Below are 23,133 nucleotides of genomic sequence, written 5' to 3' on the forward strand. Positions count from 1 at the left end.
GAGCAAAAAAGTAATCGAATAGAAATATCGATACATTCTTAAATACAAAAGATATTTTATTTATCAATAAATTACATGTTCTGGTACTATTTGTGCCAAAACTAGTACATTTGGTTTATAAAATATGATTATATTTAAGTCTTGAAGACTTTTATCCATAGTAAACCATTTTCTTTTTCTCTTTATTCGATTCACTATAATCGATATTTTTTGAATATTTAAATCTAGTAACACTGAATCTTGCTTGTCAATCTTGTCATAGTAGTTGTTATTTCATTTTCCATTACCTAACCTAATTATTTAATATTTTGAATACCGCTGAAACTGCTGAAGATATAGAACAAATGTGACAAAGGGGAGAACCAGACCCGGTTCCTGTTCCACCTCCCCGGCAGGCTCCCGTCCCACTTCTTCATCAGGAACCTGCAGAAGCAGCAGAACAAGAACACGCAAAATTCTGACAATATTTTCTTTGAACCATAGGATGATAAATACCTAAGTCAAATATGAGAAGAGCAACTGCGTTCTGCAGTTCGAATCCCGGCGCTGACATGTACCAATGTGTTCTTTGAATTTAATTAAAATGTATACCATCACACTTACAGTGAAGGAAACCTGCATACCTATCTAGATTTAGCACATCTAGAGAGCCAGGTGCAGGTACTTACACCCCAACAGAGAATAGAATAGAGTAGGTAATAGGAACATAAAATTCCTAAAGTTGATTCCAGGCAAATTATGTTATGTAAATAAAACAATGATCTTTTAAACAGTATATTTTATTTCATTACATTACTCGCCAAATGCATACCCATATAGTAGAACCTTTACATATAGCATTTCGAAATGGCATAGCAGATCCCTGTTGCGGAATGGCAATTTAAAACTTCAGAAGTTGGATAAGTATAACATTATTCCATGATGAAAGTAGTAGCCTGATCTAGTCGATAATATTAATAAAATCATTTTATTTATTATGTACGTTGCACGTCCCGTATTTATTTAAACGTAAACATACAACTTGATATACCTAACATAATAATATTATTATCAAATTATTATTCACGTTGTTCGTCTTATGTTGTTCAAGTGTTGACATGGTGTTGACGTTTATTTGTTGACATGACACATTTTTTTATCATTTCAATTTTTCTGCTCTGGTTTTGTCAATTTTTATCATTATACTGAGATCCAACCTAGACATTTATGACGTAAAAATCACAGAGTACTTGGCATAAACATTACTTCACTTGACGTTCCATTCTTCCTGTATGAATGTTTACGTTCCATTGCGACTACATTTTAAAGATTCTTTTTTTCCGTTTTTCTCTTTTCCCCCAGCTTCTAAAAATCTAGTTATTTATTTATTTGTGTACCTATACAGTGACTCTCTAAACATGGTACTTTCATTACGGAACCCGTCATTTTCATAGGGGTACCAAACGTCCTTAGAACTCTGCCATTGTCCTTTAAGCTGATACTGATTACTACTTGAAGATAATGTTATATTAGGTTGCTTATGAAATAGGATTAAAGTTTGTAAGTCACATAACGTAGATACTAGATAATTATTAAAACATCAGTATAATAAGAACTTAATAAAACCTGTAAACTTGTACAGGTTAAGTATTCTTCTTGTAATGTATCACCCATCAGTGTATAATAAAATTGAAATCTTTGCGCTGAGGAGGCACATAACCTAGAATGCAATTACATTTACACCCAAGTCCGCATTTTTCTTTGTATTTAAGCGTTTCACTGAGCTTTAGATGATTTACGAAACTTACAACTTAATGAAAGATGGTCTACACACGCAAAACAACAGTTGAACCCATGTGGTTTAGTAATGACGATGACATAATTTCGGCCCGTTTCCCTCGAAGACCGAATCCGGAGCACTAATTAGAATACCGCTCGCAAGTCGGCCTCGGACTGGCAAGCCGAGTGAGCAGTTTATTGCACAAGACCTGCTAATTAATGGAGGAATCTCGAGCAATCATTGAAGGAAAATTTGTAGATAGAAAGATAGATCTCCCAAGTATCTCTAAAACACTATTGGGCACGAGCACAAAAAAGCGTTCAAAATGATGTTTAGCTGCATGGAATGCCTTAGCAATCTGACGAATACCATTATAAACACCGTAGTTATACTGTATGGCCTCAGCCTTCTCCATCCAGATACTACAGGTCTAAAAGGCTGGTATATGGTCTACAAATACAAGTTTTATTTTAAGGTTTGCCAGTGCCAGGAGTCGTGTCCTTATTTGTACATGAGCGGAGGGGTCGTATTGATTAGATGAATTTATGGAGCTCTGGACAATGTGGTCTGATTATCCAATTATCCACCCACGGGTTCTGCAAATACCTTAAAAGGAAATTCGATTGCCAGGTATATATACTTAATGGTTTTCTTAGATTTTCTATGAAATTGATCAATTTTATACGTCTAGACTCTGGTCTGATTGATGTTTGTGTTTGATAAAATAAAATTACATTTACTGTGAATCTGATAGAGGTAAAATTATAAAAAATATTTATTTGTCGATTATCTATCTGTATGATGAAATTAATGTCTAACTACCAGTCTCGTACGGTTTACAGAAAAACAAGAAATCAAAAACCCCACTTCAAGTGACTGTATTCGGGCAATATAATTGTATGCATGTTTGCGTTAACGATTACGAAGTGGCCCTAGCATTCGATACAGGTTACAATAGGCTATTTCCACGGTGCAGGCCGTACCTTACGGCTATTATCATCCCACTCGACTCGAAGTGGCATGAATGGAGCTGCCCACAGCCCCGCGCCGGGAGTTTCACTGCGGAGGCGCCGCGTGGGCGCCGCGGAGTGGTGTCCCTCAAGGTGACGTCTTGGGTGCTGCGCTTTTCATTGATTGAATTTCGGTTATTACGTAGTTTGTACTATGATTGAGACATCAGTTTACCAACCCGCTGTCCATGACAACTGTAAACAATCCTTATTGGTACTTAAAAGTTATAAAAATATTTAAAAGTTTCCAAATTAAAATGGGTTTCTGTAAAAAAAAACTTACTTTATTTTTTGCTACAAAATGTAGTGTCATTTGTTAATGGCACTCACTTACACGGACCTCTAATCCCATGCAAAAAATACGATCTAAAATTCAAAACACGTCTTGCCAATTTCATAAATCTATCTGCGTAAATAAACCCTCCCCAGTTTCGCGCGGTGGCGAAAACTAACAATAGAGTGGGGGGTAGTGGGGGGAGGCCATTCCTACGAATAACAGAACATTTGTATCAAGCGGAGGCTTTCTGCTTCACAAACAAACCGACTATGTATTTATGGAAAGAATTGTTGGGGCTATACTTGGTGATAGGAGGGGGCGGAAGCGCAAGCGATTTTATTGTTCATACGTATGCACTTACGTATTCTCCGAAGGGGTAGTCATAGGTGACTCAAGCTTGTATTGGTAGTTATGCATCATATAAATTTAGGTACACCTTATTCTGAAATGCGATGCATTTCGGGATAATTTTAATACCCTAGCCATCCAAGTTCTACTTCGATGAACTTAGCCTTTAAAGTGAAGCTATCCGCATTTAATTTTAATATTTTATTTAATTAGAAACAATGGGTCTTGGTGTGTAGACATTGGAAACTTAAAAATGATTTGAAATCATCTTTATAGCACTTAGATTAATATTTATTTAAGATATCGCCAATATACCTTTATTCATAGAATCCTATATTATGGTGGTTCAATGGTCCGATTGTTACGGCATGTCACATCTCAACCTTATGAGTCGAACTGTCATCAGATGCATGGGGGGTATTTCCCCCATTTTTGGGTCCCCGTTAATGTACAAGATAACTTGTCACGGCAATGTCGACATTTATGCGACTGCGACCGTAAAAAGCGGATTTAGTGCCCAATATTCTTTATTGGCGAGTCGTGAGTGATTATCGCATCAAGTTGGAAATGTTGCTTTTAATAAACTGATGAGATTTTTATTGCCTCTGATACGACGATTGAACTCAATCGTAGGTACATTTATACATAGCCATTAATAGATGCATCTATTCCACAAAAGGACTATGAACTCGCCTTACAATAAAATTATCATTAAGGCCCAAATACTAGAAATATTTTTAATGTACAACAATAGCCGTAACTGCATCATCAATTTTTGAAGTGACTCCATAAATTCCCCTCTATCATTAACTTCGGCGTAAAATGTACGGTCCTGAAAGTATCTGCCATAGCCGCTGAAGAAGGATGGCTGTTATGTAACTCGGCTCCAGGCCGTCGCCAGACGCCGGCCAGACAGGCGCCAGGCCCGTGGCGCCGCGAGCGAGATAGCAATAGTCGCGCTCCCCGTCTCGCTCGCACGCAGAAACTTGGCGCCCAACGCGGGCCCGGGAAATTCACCTCCTACTCACACGATTTTGTGCTAAAAGTCGGGAGTGGTAAAGCTGAGTTTCTGGTAACAAGGGAAGAGTACAGAATTGTGGCGCCCGGAAAAGCTCTGAAGGCAGTTATGAAAATTGATTTTTATAGGCTCGCGTTAAGGCTGGATTTGGTCCGGGGCGCCGGCGCTTGGAAAAGTTTTTTCGGTGATGAAGTTTGGCGTTAGTGGAGGGATGATACTTTGTTTTATTGCTTTTTGGTTTGGATTTATGATCCGCGCGGATGGATTAAGTTTGGTCTTGTATTGCTCACTTGTTATTGTTATGACTAATGTCGATGCAATTTAATTTTCGGCGATGTCGCCGGCCGGAAGTGATTCTGCAGGATTTCCTGGTAATCTTGTTTTTACGACTGTTTATTGGTAGGATATGGCTAATTGGTGCCTACAAAGATTGAGTGGTCAACTTTTCGTATGGTAACTTTGTAATTGGCGCCCAACATGGATCTACTGTGGCTTAATATTTTGTACTGAATTCAGAGTCATTAGTTTAGCAGTACTTAGTCAGGCCTTGCCTCAAAAACTTATAAAATACATTTTAAATGTTCACCGCTGTCAAATAGCTCCATCATCATGATCCATCCTCAAATACATACATATCAAATACCATCTTCTCCAGTTAAACGATTACTTAAACTTTTTTTGTAGTACCTATGATGGTTTTATTTTTGCATAAGTTTTAAATATCTTGTAATCTTCTTCTAATACTGTATTTTCTGTTGCTCCAGGTACAGGGACTGAGATGTGAAGCGACAAACACACAGCCACGCCAAATCGAGTGCCTTATTAGTTTAGTGAACGAACGATCTTTGTAATCGCAATACAAAGCAACGATATTTTTGAAGAATTTTCCGAAGAGCTTCCTGCTACATTTTTATTCAAGGTAAGTGTTATTTTTAACATTAATGTATCCATATTTCATTTTACAGGGAAGAGGCTGTGAGACTCATGATCTATAATAATTTATTACTATCATCAAAAACAGTAAAAACACAAAACTTGTAAAAAAGCTAGGGCACGCACTCAAACGTAAAAAGTTGCGAAATCCACGTAACACCAAGTCGGTTTATTTATGTATTCAGTCTCTACTTAAGGGTTCGCATATCCTAAATTATAACTTAATTCCTTTGCCTAACAGTATCTTGTAGTGAAGAAATATAATAAAAATCTTCAATGTCTGAAATAAATAGATAGACTTCACAAGCGCATAAAAACACAATACATATAACTTAAAACTATTTAAAAATTGGATTGTATAGTTTTATGTAAGATACAAGCTCACAGGGGGCAATAACTAACGTTGTCTCCTAAAGCTTTTACGAAAACTTTTAATCAAGAGAGAATACTTAAAACCCAGATTTGAGTGGCACCAATTTAAAAAGCGTTAACAAGTAACCACATCAGTGATACCCCATTTAATACATCCTAACTAATATTATAAATGCGAAAGTAACTGTGTCTGTCTGTCTGTCTGTCTGTCTGTCTGTCTGTCTGTCTGTCTGTTACACTTTCACGCCAAAACGACTGAACGGATTGCAATGAAATTTGGTATACATATGGTATAGACACTGGGAAAGAACATAGGCTACTTTTTATCCCGGAATTCCCACGGGAAAACTTTTTAAGGCGAAGCGAAGCTCGCGGGAACAGCTATACTCAATACATTCGGACCCCAGTCGGTAAGTTTTTAACTTAATTTAACCCTGCACGGCGGGGGAGCTGTTGATTTAAGTGTTGCCATTATATGACAAGGGCTAGAAATGTTGTTATTTATTTTTTCGCCAGCTTTTTGGGGTTACCCTGGTAAGTTGGATGGATGGTTGGGCGCAGTGATTTCTGATAGTGTTAGGTTGTTTACAAGGTTAAAGTTACTGGCATAAGTGAGTAGTGGTGATTTGTGAATGTTTCTACTATAATTTACGCAAATTAAGCGTTTTAAACTATCCAAGTCTCCACTACATTCCAACATCTTCTGTGTTTTTTAAAATCAAATAAAAAAAATATTCTCATCAAGTGGACATTAATGATCTTAAAATAAAATAGTACTTAGGTACAACTTGTTCCATATTTTGTAAATAAGATTTAGCATATTTGCTTAAAATATCAAAACTTACACCAGCGAGGAGGGTCGTCTTGCAAACCGCATCAACTAATGCGAATACGTCATAGTGCGTGCTACGGCGGCGGCGGCGGCGGCGAGATAATCCCATATTTCTCATCCACTCGAGAGCTAAGACTCTTGTTCTGATTGGCTTGTCGGCTTATGGGAGCTGAGCCCTATCGGACAAAATTTATAGATTATACATAAGTCAGTATTTTTTTTCATACGGCTAATTGCCCAATAGAACCGTTTCAATTTCACACATTTGTCCATAGTTGTGTTACAAAAAATTTTGATTTCGTATAGGCTTTTTACTTAAAATAGATTATTTTATGAAAATGATTGCAATTAAATTATATGTAGAATGGTCAGAAAGGTTAAGGCTGGCGTGAACCAAATGTTAAATAAATCTAAATTAAATATGCTCACGCGAAAAAGCAGCTAATGTTTGATATGTTCGTTAGAACACATCGCAACCACCGCAAGTTATATAAATATCAATGTTTTCGTTCCATATCCTTGCAATATGTGTATTTTCATATCGCATGTTTATTCTAATAAGTAGCAACACTTAATAGCCCTTGCCGCGTGGTGAGTGGCGCCATCTCTTGATTAGCTCCGTGTTTGCTTTGCGTAATTGAGATAATAAATATTACTTACTAGCTATGCCCGCGAGCTTCGCTTCGCCTTTAAAAGGTTTTCCCGTGGGGATTCCGGGATAAAAAGTAGCATATGTTCTTTCTCAGGGTCTAGACCATATGTACTTATACCAAATTTCATTCAAATCTGTTCAGTAGAAAGAGTAACAGACTGACAGACACAGTTACTTTCGCATTTATAATATTAGTTAGGATCTCGGGAATAGATATTCTGAGTGAATTGATGAGTTTTATAGCAATTTATTGTAGTATTCAAGATGCACGAAAGCATCTCCGTATTAAATGACATACTTTACAATACAATACAATCCTCTTTATTTGCACCAAAAACAGAAAAAAATACAAAATAAAGCTTAAAAAATAAAAACAGTACAAAAAGGCGGCCTTATTGCTTATAGCAATCTCTGCCAACCTTTGGATGGAAGAGAGTTTACCAATAGAGATTGTTAGTATTATATTTAGTATTATTTTAATTTGTAACGTAGGTATGTGTTTGTGCAAACTTTGTAATAAACTACGCTCTCTTACTTAGTACCTATATTTGTAATTATATGTGAAAGCTTGTTATTAACTCATATGATACCTAATATAATGTTTATATCTCTGTACTTAAAGTTGTTAGCTTTCCAAATAAAATAAAATAAATAAAATAAATAAATAAATAAATATCTTGCTGCCGCTACACGTTGTTCGTTGTCAACGTAGATAAACGATACTATACGCGATTCGCCATAAATACGGCGTTTTGATTACTGGAACGCGAATTAAACGAGTTTATCGACGTTGATAACAGAACCGTGAATCGGTCGCTGGATAGCATTATGCTACAACACCGATATACCTATATGTATGATAGATATAATCTCTTTTGCTAAATGATTTTTTTGTAATATATGCACAAGAATCTAAATAACATTTAACACAAAACTTATAACGAGATAAAATTAAATATTTTGCAAAATGTCATATTCAAATGATTTCCTCCTGAATGGACAAATTAAACATACCTTAACAAAACCCGTGACGCAAAATGACTTGATAAGCATAACGTCTGCATCGCTTAGAGAACACGTCTTTAGATTAAAAATATACCGACAAGATGGTGTGTCCCATACAAAAACAAAGCAAAAACTGCTTGCAAAAATTTGTTTACTGTCAAATCTAATGACAACCATTTTACCAATTAGGTCTGATTTTTCAATAGTCAGATAAGTGTTATCTGAGGAATAAAATTGTAGCTGTCACGGTATAATACAAACATTCAGTCGCGACAGCATCAGAATTATTCCTCAGATAACTTTTGACTCTGATCTGACTGTTGAAAAATCAGCCCTTAATAATGTCACAAATCTTGTAACCGAACTACCTGATTCGAAATGATCTCATCTCAGTGGTAGAAGTGGGGTGTCATTACTCTAGACATTTCTTTTGCACACACGCACTCACGCCTTGTACTAATGTACTCCCTTGCGGGGTAGGCAGAGGTGCATTGCTGCACCCACTTTTCGCCAGAGTGTTATGTTAGTCCCAATGTAATAGGGGGCGGTTCTATTGCCATTTTACGGGCACATCCAAGACCCGAGAACAAATATCTGTGTTTAAACAAATATCTGCCCCAGCCGGGAATCGAACCCGGGACCATCGGCTCAGTAGTCAGGGTCACTAACCACTACGCCATTCGGCCGTTCTTTTGCACTGACGCTCCATCTAGTTCTTATTATAATATCGTTGTTATAAGCTTGACATCTTCATAGCTTATCGAACACGTTGCATCGATGATTCCCCAGTCCTCAGCTAACAGGTTACATCGAGTGTGAAATGTCTCCTCCCGAGTAGCGACTAGCGAGCTGTCGTCTTGTTGTGTCACATGTCTCGCGAGCCGCCGCCCTCGTCGCAAACTATCAAATGGCAACCCTTTGACACAGTCCTGACTGATCACAGCTTAGGGTTGTGATCCGATGGATATGATACGAGCTAATTGATTTATCATAATCAGAATATACCTACCTAGCAGTTTTCTGCTGGACGTAGGCCTTTCCCTAGCACGCCACCGGATGCGATCTACAGTTTTTCGCAACTAACCATTAGCAGCATTATGCAAGTAGTCACCACATCTATCCGGAGGGCATCCTACACTACGTTTGCCTAGTCGCGGTCTCCACTCCAGAACACGTTTACCCCATCGGTTATCAGTTCTTTGACAGATGTGACCAGCCCACTGCAACTTAAGCTTACTAACTCCGTTAGCTATGTCCCTTAAAATTTATTAGTTAGAACTTATACCTAATCAAAAGCTAAGTTTCGGCTACTTGCTCTTACAGCTTGATTAGACATCGCTACATCGCTAGTAAAAAAGCATTTGTTGTAATTATTGAAGTAGTTTTTATGAGTCCCAGTGCCAAGAGTGCAAGTTGCAATGGCTATGCCCTATAAAATCAATCAGATAAGTAATCTGTTTATAGAATATGTACTATTCATAGTAAATTCAATAAATAAATAAACATTTCAGTTCTGATATCGTTCAAATTTGCTAGTAAGACTTGTGATCATGATCAGTTAGGACGGCCATCAGTGTCGCAACTGATTAGTGCCGGGCCGGCGCGCGGTGCACTTCACAGAACAAATATACATAATTGTGGGACAAACACTGCGCGCTCGTGGGACACCCTTGGAGTCGGGATGAGGGCGCTCAAACAATGGACAACATTTCATTTTCTTTACCCTATATTTTTATTAGTTATTCGGAAAGTTTATAGAAAATTAGTGGACCCGTATTTTTTTATTTTGTATATACATAAATTTTTGCATGTTATTTTTAACTTTAAAGTTAATTATTTTAAAACCGGAAGTGACGTCACATATTAGCCTCAATTTTTATTTTTGTCTATTGCCTGAGTCTCGAAAAAAAACATAAATGACACTGACAAGTGACATTTAAACTTTGTTTACATGCCAACCAACAAATGGGTCATTTTCAAATGACCTTGATATTTCTGATGATGGAAAGTAGGTACTTATCATGTTAAAAAAATAAGCAGAAGCATTTTTTCAGCTGTGTAGGCGGTGGCATGCTCTGGGACATATTATATAGAGGTCATCTCTTAATAATAAATAAAAAAATAGTCAGAAAGTGTCAGAACAGAATTAATGAAAATGACCCAAATAAACAAAAACGTCACGATAAAACGTCAACGTCAATCAAAAATGAAAGTGACAGTTACTTTGTTTTTAAATCTATAGGCTTTGATCATCAAAATGCATCGCACCTGATGCATGACGACATCAGCACTTTTTTACTATTTTATGATTTTCTCGAAAATGATACATCCAAAAAATACAAAAACATTTTTTTTGTGGCCTTTAGAGCTAAATCTCGAAATGGTTTTCGATTTATAGCAGCTTTAGTTTTTTGAAATGTTGTCCATTATCGACCTTGATAAGTAGGCACTATTATAAACGTGAAAGTTTCTAAATATGGATGGACGTTTGTAAAACTCTGTAACGGCGGTTAGGGGAATACGGCTAGAGCATTTTTTTTTATTTGCATGAATGGCACCTTGGACTATCGCACAGGCTACTTTTTATCCCGGAATTACCTCGGAAAAACTTTAAAAGGCGAAGCGAAGCTTGTGGGGAAAGCTATTCCATCCCAAAGTATTTGTGGCTCATGTTAGAAATTTCACTATAGGATGTCTTTCAGATGCTATCGTAGCTAGTGGCGACGCGACATTGTAGTCAATTGAGATATTTACATACGTTAATTGACTTCCTAACAAGTCCATTGGCACTGGCAATCTTTGCACGCATGGATGGTACAATTTGTTTCATTGTCACTTATCGTTGTGTTTTTGAGCAAAGTGTTAATTCCATCCATTGCATTATTTCTATACGAGCACATGCCAGGAACTGACAAGGTGTCGCCGTCGACGGACATGAAATGAAATGAAACACAGTCTAACAATGAATACAGTATGTATAACATACCATAATAGCATGTTGCAATTTACATGTCACCATAATAAATTCTTGGAAAATTTATTAATGACAATAATTGCCCCATACAAAATAAACCGACATCAGTAAATCTCCACGCGAGGGAATAATAGCTCCCTCAGCGGCCGCGAGCCGCGGAGGACTCGCGAGGCGAATCAATAAACAAAATCAGAGGCTGCGGACACCCGAGCATCGCCCGAGATGCATTTCCATCTTTCACCGTCTTTCTACCCTCCGAAAAGCACCCCTAAACTCACCCTCCGTCTCTTTCCAACCCACGCGCCGAGTGGAGAAGGGTGGCGTCCACGGCGCATGCGCGACTCTCCCCTAATGGGTGCGACACGGCCGCCCAGGCTCCACTCGCCAGGTCTTGGCAGGACCGCCGGCTCGTGGTACATTCGCCCGTGGACTATCCGCGGCGGCGGAGGTCCGCTCTCTCACCCCCTCGTGCTGGCTGCAGCACCGAGGCAACACTCACTACACCCGGGTGCACCGCAAGGCACGGTCTTAGGCCCTGCTCTTTTTATACTCTATTCCAAAGCCTAGCCAGGTTGTGAGAGAGCGAGCGTCAAGTTTCAAGTATAAATCGTCTAAAGTGGGAACGAGACGACGCGATGACTCGCCGCTGCTCTACCCGGTGAGTGCCACTTGTAAAGCCACGTGCTCTGGGGTAAACTGAAAGTTTGAGCTTTTCGGGTTGACGAACAAAACTCGTTACCGAGGTTCGTTCATTTGCAACTTTTGAATTTTAAGATAAATATGTTTACTCCATGTACACGTTGTGAATTAATATTTACCTATATACCACATGACGTATTGCTTTTTGTTTCTTTCAGTAGATTTTTTTACTTATTATTTCGCAATTTATTTTCCTAAATAAAAATTTATATCATACATTGTGACTTCGACCACCAGTCTCCTCTAATAGATTCATTTTAATTATGATCAGCAGATTGTCAAACTTGACTACTCCCTACTCTTCCAATGAGTTCCACATTGCATCAGTTCGTATTCATTTTATCATCCTATTCTCCATCATTGGCTTACCATTTTTTTCATTACCGCTTTCTAAATTCTCTGAATACATGCAAATTATGCTATTCAGAATCAGCCCTAGTCTTCCACCTCCACTTCCAGATAATTCCGCCTTTATTAGCATCAACAGGATTATCTCAAATTACTCACCAAAGCGGTTAATTCTGTGAAAACATTCAAATCATCTCATAACAAGCCTATTGATACGCACCCCACATATAATGACACGATCCGTCGCACTAAATTGATAATCAGTTGATCTGGTATTTGCCCCGGATTGGTCCCCCGTCGTCAAATTGGCACAATTTGTTTGCTGCAAGCATAAGACCTCTAATTACACTTCGTTACGGTCTTTCTGTTCCGTTCCCCGCCGTGATGATTGAACCACTCTGTTTCGATCACCTCCATGTAGTTGCTCGGCTCCTGGTTGATTGGTTTATTTATTCTTTGCATGAACACGGTTATTTTTAGCAATATCTATAAGGATTCATTGATTTTTAAGTCTTTTCGTTTCTTAATGTAGTCTAACAGCATTTTTGTAATGGCGATATTTGAATGAATATCATTCTGGTAATGTCCAAATTAAATCATTTAAGATTCACGTTTACCAATAAAAAAGAATAACCTTTTAGAACAAACCACATTCACTTACCGATTCTAAAACTATTATGACTGTGAAAAAACTTATTTCTAATCCCGATTCCAGAAAAGAACATAATTTTATGTACATCCATAAAATTGGCTTACAAAACACTTCCATCCTTCATTCCCACAGCAAATCTATCGCGACATCTATATCACCATTTTCCTCTCCTATTTTTCCTCAACCTCCATCATGTACTATGTCCATCGACTCCGGACCCCGTGGAGTCCCGCAGAGCCTCCAGGACTCCCGCTGAGACCTCCACGGTCTCTCTGATTGATTAGTCTAGTAACTCGCCTCGGAGGGGTCGCTAATCGATCCTGTTTAAGATGTTGACTTATTTAAAGTTTCATTATCTGAAATGAATTTGGCTTAGTTTGATTTTTGTTGCTGCTGGTTTTGTCGTTGGTAACATTTTCGTCTTCGTCTGTATTTTTCTAAGGCAATAAGCAAGGTTAGATTTCCTCAAGTTTATTGAGTCATATTCCAAGTTGTCCGTGTCATTATCACAAGCGTTTTCTAATGTTATCAATAAATCTCGATATTGCTATAATCTATCGTCCACTAATGGACGCATATTTCTGCCAATCATCCACTGTGTATGTATTAGCAAAATCCATCTTGTCCCTAATATTATGTTTAAATCACTCAGTATGTTTGCTTGTCCGCCCCAAATCTGTAGTGTCCCCTAATACACTAATCGAAGACATACTATCGTATTTCCGGCGCCGGACAGCGTGACGACTTCCGGCGACGGAAACCGGAAATCCAATATGGCGGAGAGGAAGGCAAGATGGATTCGCTTTTCTATTTTCTTGCCGTCTTTTTGTCGGACCCCTCAAGTGTGATGCTGTGTCATGATGCGTAAATAAATAACGATTAAAGTTTTTTCTTGTTTTTTGGGGTGCTGACTCTACGACTTTTGGATGCTGTCATCAATTTACATTCGCTACTTTATAATCATTATGTACATATTTGTTTAATTCTGTTAAGAGCCTTTTGTTTTCTTTGTCTTAATCATTCCCCAAAAGAGCGTTCTCACTAACATCATCTTCAACATTCACGTCTTCCATGATGTTTCTCGAAGACGCAACCACACCCATGTATCGATCTCGCTCGCACATCTCAGACGCCCTCTCCTCCCGGCGCCAGACAGGTCGGCGCCGGAGTCTATCGACCACCCCCCACTCCTTACCCCCTGCGAGGTCAGGGAGGGGGTGGCGCATGCGTCCAAGTTGTTTGCGCAGATTTCTTGCTAGGTTATGGATGGATTGATTTTATCGTAAGAGATTTTAATGAGATGATTGTGGGGATTAATTCCATTGAAAGTTTTAGTTTATTATTAGTTTTATTCCACAATTTACAAAGTTATGTGTGCAGAATACGGTGGATTTAATGCTGCAAGCATTTTCTACTAGTCAAATAGCAGGAGTTGCCGGGCTGTTAATATATCTCATGTGTATAGATATCTCTAAAAGCTCTGTATAATACCAGTGTCTCACAAAACAGACAGACTGGTTACAGGTGAATGGAAAAATTACCCCCATATTAATATCAATTGTTTCACCTACAACAATGGGTAACCTGATAATATCATCAACACCCTTTCATCCAATCCTTTTATCCAAGACGCCAATACGTCAAAAGTCTAATGACAGTGTATCTTTTCATGTTCGGCCTCGACTGCCCGTCACGCGGAGAACAAATCCGCAACCTGATACGCTCTTAGCTGTGTCATTGTTGCTGATAATGGCTAATTCAATCACTGCTTTTGTTCAGATAATTATATTATTAGAAAGCTCTTCATATTTTTCTTCTCCATTAGCTTTAGTATCAATTTTCATGTCCATAATAGGTATTGATATGATAATATCTATTGTTTCACCGACAACAATGGGTAATCTGATAATATCACCGATACCCTTTCTTTCAATCCTTTTATCCAAGACGCCAATAGTGTCCTTTGGACGTATCTTTTCATATTCGACCTCGACTGCCCGTCACGTGGAGAACAAAGCCGCAACCTGATACGCTCTTAGCCGCGTCATTGTTGCTGATAATGGCTAATTCACTCACCTCTTATGTTATGCTATTGTTCAGGTTATTAGAAAGCTTTTCAGGTTTTTCTTTTCCATTTGCTTTGGTATCATCTTTCATGTCCATAATAACTATTGATATGATATTAGAGTATTACTGAGTGTAATATCAATTCCATTGTTTCACAGACAACAATGGGTAACCTGATAATATAATCAACACCCTTTCATCCAATCCTTTTATCCAAGATGCCAATACGTCAGTAAGTCTAATGACAGTGTCCTCTGGACGTATCTTTTCATGTTCCACCTCGACTGCCCGTCACGCGGAGAACAAAGCCGCCACCTGATACGCTCTTAGCTGTGTCATTGTTGCTGATAATGGCTAATTCACTCACCTCTTTATGTTATGCTATTGTTCAGGTTATTAGAAAGCCTTTCAGGTTTTTCTTTTCCATTTGCTTTGGTATCATCTTTCATGTTCATAATAAGTATTGATATGATATTATGAGTATTTATGAGGTAACCTGATAATATCACCTACACCCTTTCATCCATTATTTTTATCCAAGACGCCAATACGTCAGAAAGTCTAATGACAGTGTATCTTTTCATGTTCGACCTCGTCTGCCCGTCATGTGGAGAACAAAGCCGCAACCTTATACGCTCTTAGACGTGTGTCACTGTTGCTGATAATGGCTAATTCAATCACTGCTTTATTCAGATTATTAGAAATCTTATCAGATTTTTCTTCTCCATTAGCTTTGGTATCATTTTTCATGTCCATAGTAGGTATTGATATGATATTATGAGTATTTATGGCAAATCCTAACTAAGATATAACTTTCCCATTGCTCTTGAGTGTAATATCTTTTGTTTCACCTACAACAATGGGTAACCTGAAAATATCATTGATACCCTTTCATCTTATCCTTTTATCCAAGACGCCAATACGTCAGAAAGTCTAATGGTAGTATCCTCTGGACGTATCTTTTCATGTTCGACCTCGACTGCCCGTCACTCGGAGAACAAAGCCGTAACCTGATACGCTCTTAGCTGTGTCATTGTTGCTGATAATGGCTAATTCACTCACATCTGATGTGATGCCATTGTTTAGATTATTAGAAAGCTATTCAGATTTTTCTTGTTCATTAGCTTTAGTATCAATTTTCATGTCCATAATAGGTATTGATATGATATTATGAGTATTTATAACAAATCCTAACTAAGAAATAACTTTTTCAATGCTCGTGTGTGTCATATCTATTGTTTCACATACAACAATGGGTAACCTGATAATATCATCGATACTAGTGTTGCCACGAATAGTGAATTGGCCGAATACCGAATACCGAATATTCGGCGACGCTGCCGGCCGAAGCGCCGAATATTCGGCCGCCGAATATTCGGCGCTACAACCTGTTTTTTTTGTTCCTGGAACTGCTTATGAAGAAGTCGCTACAGATTATATGAGAAATGATAATTATTAGGAGGCAGAATGCTGTGGCAAAAGTAGAATTTTTATTTGATAATAGTTGGCCGATCCTTACAAGTGGTGGTCAGCAAACAAAAAACAATACCCGAACGACGTTTCTCTAATAAAAGTTTTTCAGAATTACCCCCTTATTCATAAAAAAAACATACTGGACGCTTTAGCTATTGAACTGTTTTGTCACTCTCTGTCAAATAACAAATTTTTCTCTGTCAGAGAGTGACAGAATAGTTCAATAGCGAAAGCGTCCAGTAACTTTTTAATAAATAAGGGGTTAGATTATACTTCAGCGTCATGCTCTTTACTATAACATTTTTCTTACGCCCTGTATATGAGCGGATATTGACGGAACAGGCACAAAGGAAGTGTGTCAGATGTGCCGCCGCGGCGCCGGAGCGACGCCTCGCCGGTTGCCTAGCAACGGGCCCGAGGGGGCGATTCAGGGAACGTGTAGGATCAAGGCTTTGGTTATAGACGACTCTGTTGCTTTGCGATAGATGTAAACGGTTCTGGTTGGGAATAGAGGTTTCTTGATAGATATAATACGTGTGATACCTAGAGGACAATAACTTGCATGCTGCATGAATTTTTAAATTTAAAAATTCATGACAACTTTTATCGAATTCGAAACACTAACATATCGTCAATATAGACCGTCCCTGCATTTAATAATTTAGCGAATCTATTAAAAGCAATAGATATGTAAATGCGCTCGTGTCGGAGGGTGGCAGTGCGTTTTATGCGTCGTTTTGTCGCTCCGTCGCGCCGCGTTGCTCACGGGTCATCGCGTCAGGTCTATCTGTACTGGCGGTATGTGGTTGTAACCTTGAGTTATGTCTTAGTTATTGAAATAAGTATGTGAGTCATATAATTGCAGCATGAATGTTATCGATTATGAACATCTTCCGTAACGTTGCCGTTTCTTATTTCCTTTCAGCATTTATGTTTTTTTTTATCTTAACTACATAATTATAATGATTTCCGACAGTGGCAAACAAATGTCCTTAATTAAACTTATCATTATCAAACTTTCAACCTAAAATTACCTGAAATAGCCAGAATCGGCAGAATTTACTACTACGAAAAGATTAATCGTTGCCTCTACTTAAGTATGTTCGCAGCCAGTACCATTTCAATTTCTTCATCATAATTTTAATGGATTGTATTTATAGCCTCTTCTCAGCATACCCCTGTTGTATACAAAGATGATTTATATGCATTAAGTTATGGAAACAGAGCGAACTCAATCTTGAAGGGGATCCCTCGTCCGATGCACTCATCCGATGAACAATATTAAATGTATTTGACTGTTATGACTGTTTCCTTTCAACACGATGAGTTTCAGCATTATGCGCTACTATAGTTATAGTTATATCAGTAGTATGAAATATAGTTAACAATATTGCCCCGTACACTACAAACACGAGCCCACATATAGCCACCCTCAAAATTGAAAATTCCTGAACGCGTCTCGCCGTCATTTTAAAGGCAGTTTTTATGCAAAACCGTGCAGTAACTCGGTATATGACATCGTTATGAACTCCAAGGCAGTTCTAATTGAGCGGTCGCTATGTGCGAATCTCCCTAAATCTACTTTTTAAAGATGCGGGATGCTCTGGGGTATCCTAAACGGTCGGTTGCTTGAGGGCCCCTCTGTTAATGGTTTGGTTTTTATGGTTGCCGCGAGACTGGATGATGAAGTCGGGTTTTATTTCGGCTTTAAAATTATTTATTTTTGGTGGAGTAAATTTAAACTTGTCTTATTTATGTCCTGCGGTCAATGCTGTCGATGCGTCAGACGTTCTTACTTAACTTTAACTACTTAATTATTATTTTAAATTCGACATCCGTAATTCATTAATAAACTCTACTATCAGACATGCTATTATTTATAATTAGTTTGAAAGTAAAAGTGATGTAAACACAGATGCTATTGGTCAGCTCCAATAATCCCGTCGACTAATCTTCATCCAACATTTCAGTCAAGACTAAAGAAATATTCTAAAAATAATCATCGTAAAAATACGGCGCCGTTGCGTGGCGCAACTTACAAAAGCCAAAATGAGCTTTACCCTTTTACTATAGGAGTGAAAGTGAAGTAAATAGTAGTATTTCGTGTTTATTACGGGTACACAGGTGATGTTGCGTAACTGTTAGGAACAGAAATAAACTCCGTGAATGAAAGCCCACACGAGCGCTAGTTTTGAGAATAGCAGCCGTCTGTTTATTTACATGTAGGGGTTTATTAAATAGGTAGGTACATTTCGAAACTGAAAACGGTGTTTGCCATGTACCTATTGTGCATTTGACTGTGTTGACCACCAAACTTTATTATTAAACTAAGTTACTACAACATTTGAGCAAAAGCTTTGGATTTGATAGTATCAAGATTGGATTAAAGACAGCCAAAAGTTGAAATTTTAACAACACCAACACCACGGTTACGATTAAATAGGTCGTGCCACAGGGAGCAATTTTAAGCCCTTTCTCTTTCACAAATTATCTGGTACATTTACCTACTGCTATGGTTATTGTATCGCCCTTGCATTCAATGATAACTTGACCATCCTAACATCCAGTCTCCGTTGTCCGCCAGCCACCAGCAGAGCAGTCACCGCAAGCGGCGGCGGCGTCGTGACGCTCCCTGCGCGCGCGCATCGAACACGCGCTCGGCGACAACTGGCGCCGGCTGACCAGGCCCAGGGCTGTGAGTACTCAGCATCATCATCAGTAGTGTCAGCTGACAACTCTTGAACCGCTGGACATATTAGTTTACATTTGAACAAAGGGGTACTTATTTCCAAATTTCTTCCAGCCAACCTTTGACGCGTAAATTTACCCATCATCATCAGAAAATCAGCGAAAGTTGCTGGACTATGTGAATCTTCAGAAGCGTCACTACCCTCTTTTCTTGGTCTTCAGAGTCTATTCACCTATATATCGTTTGCCCTAGAGGAGTTTTCTACCCCCATAAAACAAATATCGAAGTACTCGCCACTGACCACCGTCGTCCTCCAACAGGGCTCGTTCCAGAGTCAAACCCGAGACTCCCCGGAGCGCGCCCACCGGCGGCACCGGTCCGTAAGCGTCGAGCGGCCGCGGCGGGGCAGCGCCCAGTCTGACCCCGGCTACACTGCTAACATATACAGGTGCATTATGCAATACGTGTACGGCTGTAAGCCTTCATCATTTATGGAAGAGATCGCTTCTAGCAAAGCGATGGCAACACTGTAGTCCCTCATATTATTATATGAAAACGAAGGTGGTAAAATTGCTATTGCACTTCAAAGTGGCATATTTTGTATGCTAACTGCATTTTTCATTGCATTGCATTCATGGTATGGATGCAGATGCATTTCTTAGGACTGTACTGGAGAAACACCACTCCTACTTTAGTGTTGTCTATACGAGAACTCTTCTGTCACACTGCCACTAAAATTGGTCCCCCATTCCCATAGCTAATCTCCGGCAGGATACAATATTTATTTTGCAAGCTTTTAAATTGGTATCCCTTGCAAACCATCTTGTCTGGTGGTCGAGATTAAAAGTAGAGATTAAGAGATTGTTTATAATTATAACTAAATGTATAATCTCCATTCCAGAGCCCACTCCCTAACCAGCATGGCGACACTCTCGCTCAAGATCTCGCTGGAGGGCGGCGCGGTGGTGAAGACCATGCAGTTCGACCCCAGCAGCTCGGTGTACGACGCGTGCCGCCTCATCCGCGAGAAGATCCTCGAGGCCGGCACCGGCGACCGTGAGTACCTGGCGCTCATTCACATCATCATCATCATCATCACAACACGGCCCCACTGTTGGGACGCGGGTTCCTTCCGGTTTAGGCCTAGTCCACCACGCTGGCCTAGTACGAATTGGTTGACCACAACACAAGCAAGCTTGTGCTGAGAGAGTTGTCGAGTAAGTGGGCAACCTGACTGTCAGATGTTTTCAAGCCGCCCGAATGGTGCAGTTGTTAAGACTGGCTAGGCCGGTAACAGCAACCGGGACCCACGTCCGAAGCACTGAAGCGACCACATAATAACCACTTGAAATCGGTCATCACCCATCCAAAGCATTCATTTAGTACCAGATTATCTATTCTTGGACCTACAGAGCGCCTTCCTCAGCTCTTACAACAGCCATGTCACCATAACAGCATATAGTGCCACAAACTTATCTGTTCCGGTGACAGTTCAAGTAAATGTCCAATATTTCTTCATTCTATAAGATTTTAATTTTGCCCGTAGTGGTAATTTGCCCTTAAGATATTAATAAACCCATCTACGAGGGCTACACCGAAAAGATCGGGAATAGAATACTTAGGAATAAATTAGAGTGAAACCTTTTTGGTGTATCAAATGTAGTGTTTTTTCAAACATAATTCCATTTTCGAATTTTAAAAAAAGTAAAAAATAAAAGAGTATTGACCATTTGAATTTGACAAGTCGGTGTAAAAAATGGGGCTTACGCGGGAACATTTCCGTGCAATAATTTTTCACAACTTTCGTCGAGGTTTATCTCAAGAACAATGTCTCGCCGAGCTTGTTTCTATTTATAAACTTGAAGCACCAAGTAAAACGACTATATATCGTTGGTATTCTGAGTTTCGCCGTGGACGTTCCTCTCTTACCACAGTCCCTTCTACTGGTCGGCCAAAAACAGCGGTAACACAAGATAACATCGATGCTGTACGCCAGTTAATAAAAAAAGATAGACATGTGACATACGAGCAGATTCGGGCTTCTCTCAGCATTGGTATGACAGCCATTCAAACCATTTTACATGAAGAACTGGGTGTCAAGAAGTTAGTTTCGCGCTGGGTGCCCCACCGTTTGACCGAGGAACAAAAGTCGGCTCGTGTTAATTGGTGTCGATCTGCTCTGCAACGGTTCAATGGAGGCAGTTCAAATGCTGTCTACAATATCGTCTCTGGTGATGAATCGTGGATTTATTCATATGAGCCCGAAAGAAAACATCAATCGGCAGTTTGGGTCTTCGAAGGTGAGGTCAAGCCAACAAAAGTTATTCGCTCACGCAGCGTGTCGAAAAAAATGGTCGCTTCGTTTGTATCGAAAACTGGCCATGTGGCTACGATTCCATTACAAGAACAAAGGACGGTTACTGCTGATTGGTACACAACAGTTTGTTTGCCGGAAGTCGTAAGAGAACTTCGTAAAACTAACCCGAATCGACGTATAATCCTTCACCACGATAATGCAAGCTCTCATACCGCTCGCAAAACAAGAACGTTTTTAAATATGGAAAACGTGGAGTTGATGGACCATCCTCCGTATAGCCCTGATCTGAGCCCCAATGATTATTTTACATTCCCAAGAATTAAAGATATGCTACGTGGTCAACGGTTTAGCGGCCCAGAAGAGGCGGTCGAAGCTTACAAATCAGCTGTTTTGACAGTATCCACTTCAGACTGGAATTACTGTTTCAATGATTGGTTTAATCGAATGAAAAAGTGCATTGAATGTCACGGAGACTACTTTGAAAAACAATAAAAGTAAATAATATTATGATATCTTTGTACTTTTTTCTATTCCCGATCATTTCGGTATCGCCCTCGTAATCTGTATCAATATACAATTAATTAGTAAGTAATGAGATATGGATCCATTTAGTTCGCTCTCACCGGAACAGATAAGTTTGTGGCACTATACATTGACTAACGGTTATCTGTCTAAGTATAAAAATCTATGCCGAAAACCAACTGCCAGGCTTCTAACAACCCCCTTCCTCCACAGCAAAACAATACGGCCTCTTCCTCACCTCGGACAACGACACGAAGAAGGGCATCTGGCTGGAGGCGTCCCGCAGCCTCGACTACTACATCCTGCGCAGCGGCGACCTGCTGCACTACGGCAACAAGACCAGGAACCTGCGCGTGCGCATGTTGGACGGTATGTACTTGTACCGTACCCTCTGACAAAGGGGTCGGGTTTGTCTGCCCCCGACTGTACATTCGGGTGCTTTCATATGGAACTGTAATAATATTTGCAAAGCATTATAAAATAGTTATTAGGCTTATCTAACAGATTCTTTTTCCATTTGAATTTGTCCTAAGCCCTATTAGGATGCCTGCTAACATGGATCTCCCATTTATTATTGATATCAAGTAGTCTGCGATTATACCGTAGACGATGAACAGTATCTGCCAGACGTCTTTGTTAAAGAAGGTTTATCACAGAAAATATTATTATCATGGTAGGCAGAAAGGAACTGGACGCCGTCTATTCATAGCCTCCGCAATCTAAGATGGTAGGATCCCAAACTAAAAACCACTTATTAAACTATTTTCCTTTGAAATGCTCAGGCACGGTGAAGACGTTGCTGGTGGACGACAGCCAGATCGTGGCCAACCTGATGGTGGTCATCTGCACCAAGATCGGCATCACCAACTACGACGAGTATGGACTGGTGAGTACTGTGACACGCTAATTTAATACAACTTTACATGGAAAAACATGAACAGAGAGTTCATAGAACTTTCCAACTCCAAAAAATATTATTAGTATCTTAGTAGCAACCGTTAGTATTCTTTGTAAACAAGGCCAGGATCCAAAATCGGGACCTTCGGCACTAGAACCAGCACTCTAACTAAGTACTTGACTTTCGGAATGTTATCTCAAGATCAAAATCTGTTCAGTTAAAGGTCAGAATTTTGTTGTACGTACAAAATAATGAACACTTTTTTTATAATATGTGGGGACATCTCAC

At 39.3% G+C, this 23,133-nt stretch overlaps 1 protein-coding gene across 1 annotated transcript in view; it reads left to right on the forward strand.

Moving 5' to 3' along the window:
- LOC105393778 (talin-1) overlaps positions 1–23,133 on the forward strand; it is a 90,155-nt gene that overhangs the window by 6,141 nt on the left and 60,881 nt on the right. Inside the window, exons 2-7 of the mRNA XM_048621861.1 lie at positions 5,177–5,331; positions 19,004–19,114; positions 19,429–19,556; positions 20,010–20,164; positions 22,161–22,316; positions 22,730–22,833. Of these exons, the coding sequence (XP_048477818.1) occupies positions 20,029–20,164; positions 22,161–22,316; positions 22,730–22,833 (396 nt within the window). The 5' untranslated portion in view covers positions 5,177–5,331; positions 19,004–19,114; positions 19,429–19,556; positions 20,010–20,028. The remainder of the gene's footprint in view (positions 1–5,176; positions 5,332–19,003; positions 19,115–19,428; positions 19,557–20,009; positions 20,165–22,160; positions 22,317–22,729; positions 22,834–23,133) is intronic.

This window comes from Plutella xylostella, chromosome 2, assembly GCF_932276165.1.
Source record: "Plutella xylostella chromosome 2, ilPluXylo3.1, whole genome shotgun sequence".
Classification (NCBI taxonomy): domain Eukaryota; kingdom Metazoa; phylum Arthropoda; class Insecta; order Lepidoptera; family Plutellidae; genus Plutella; species Plutella xylostella.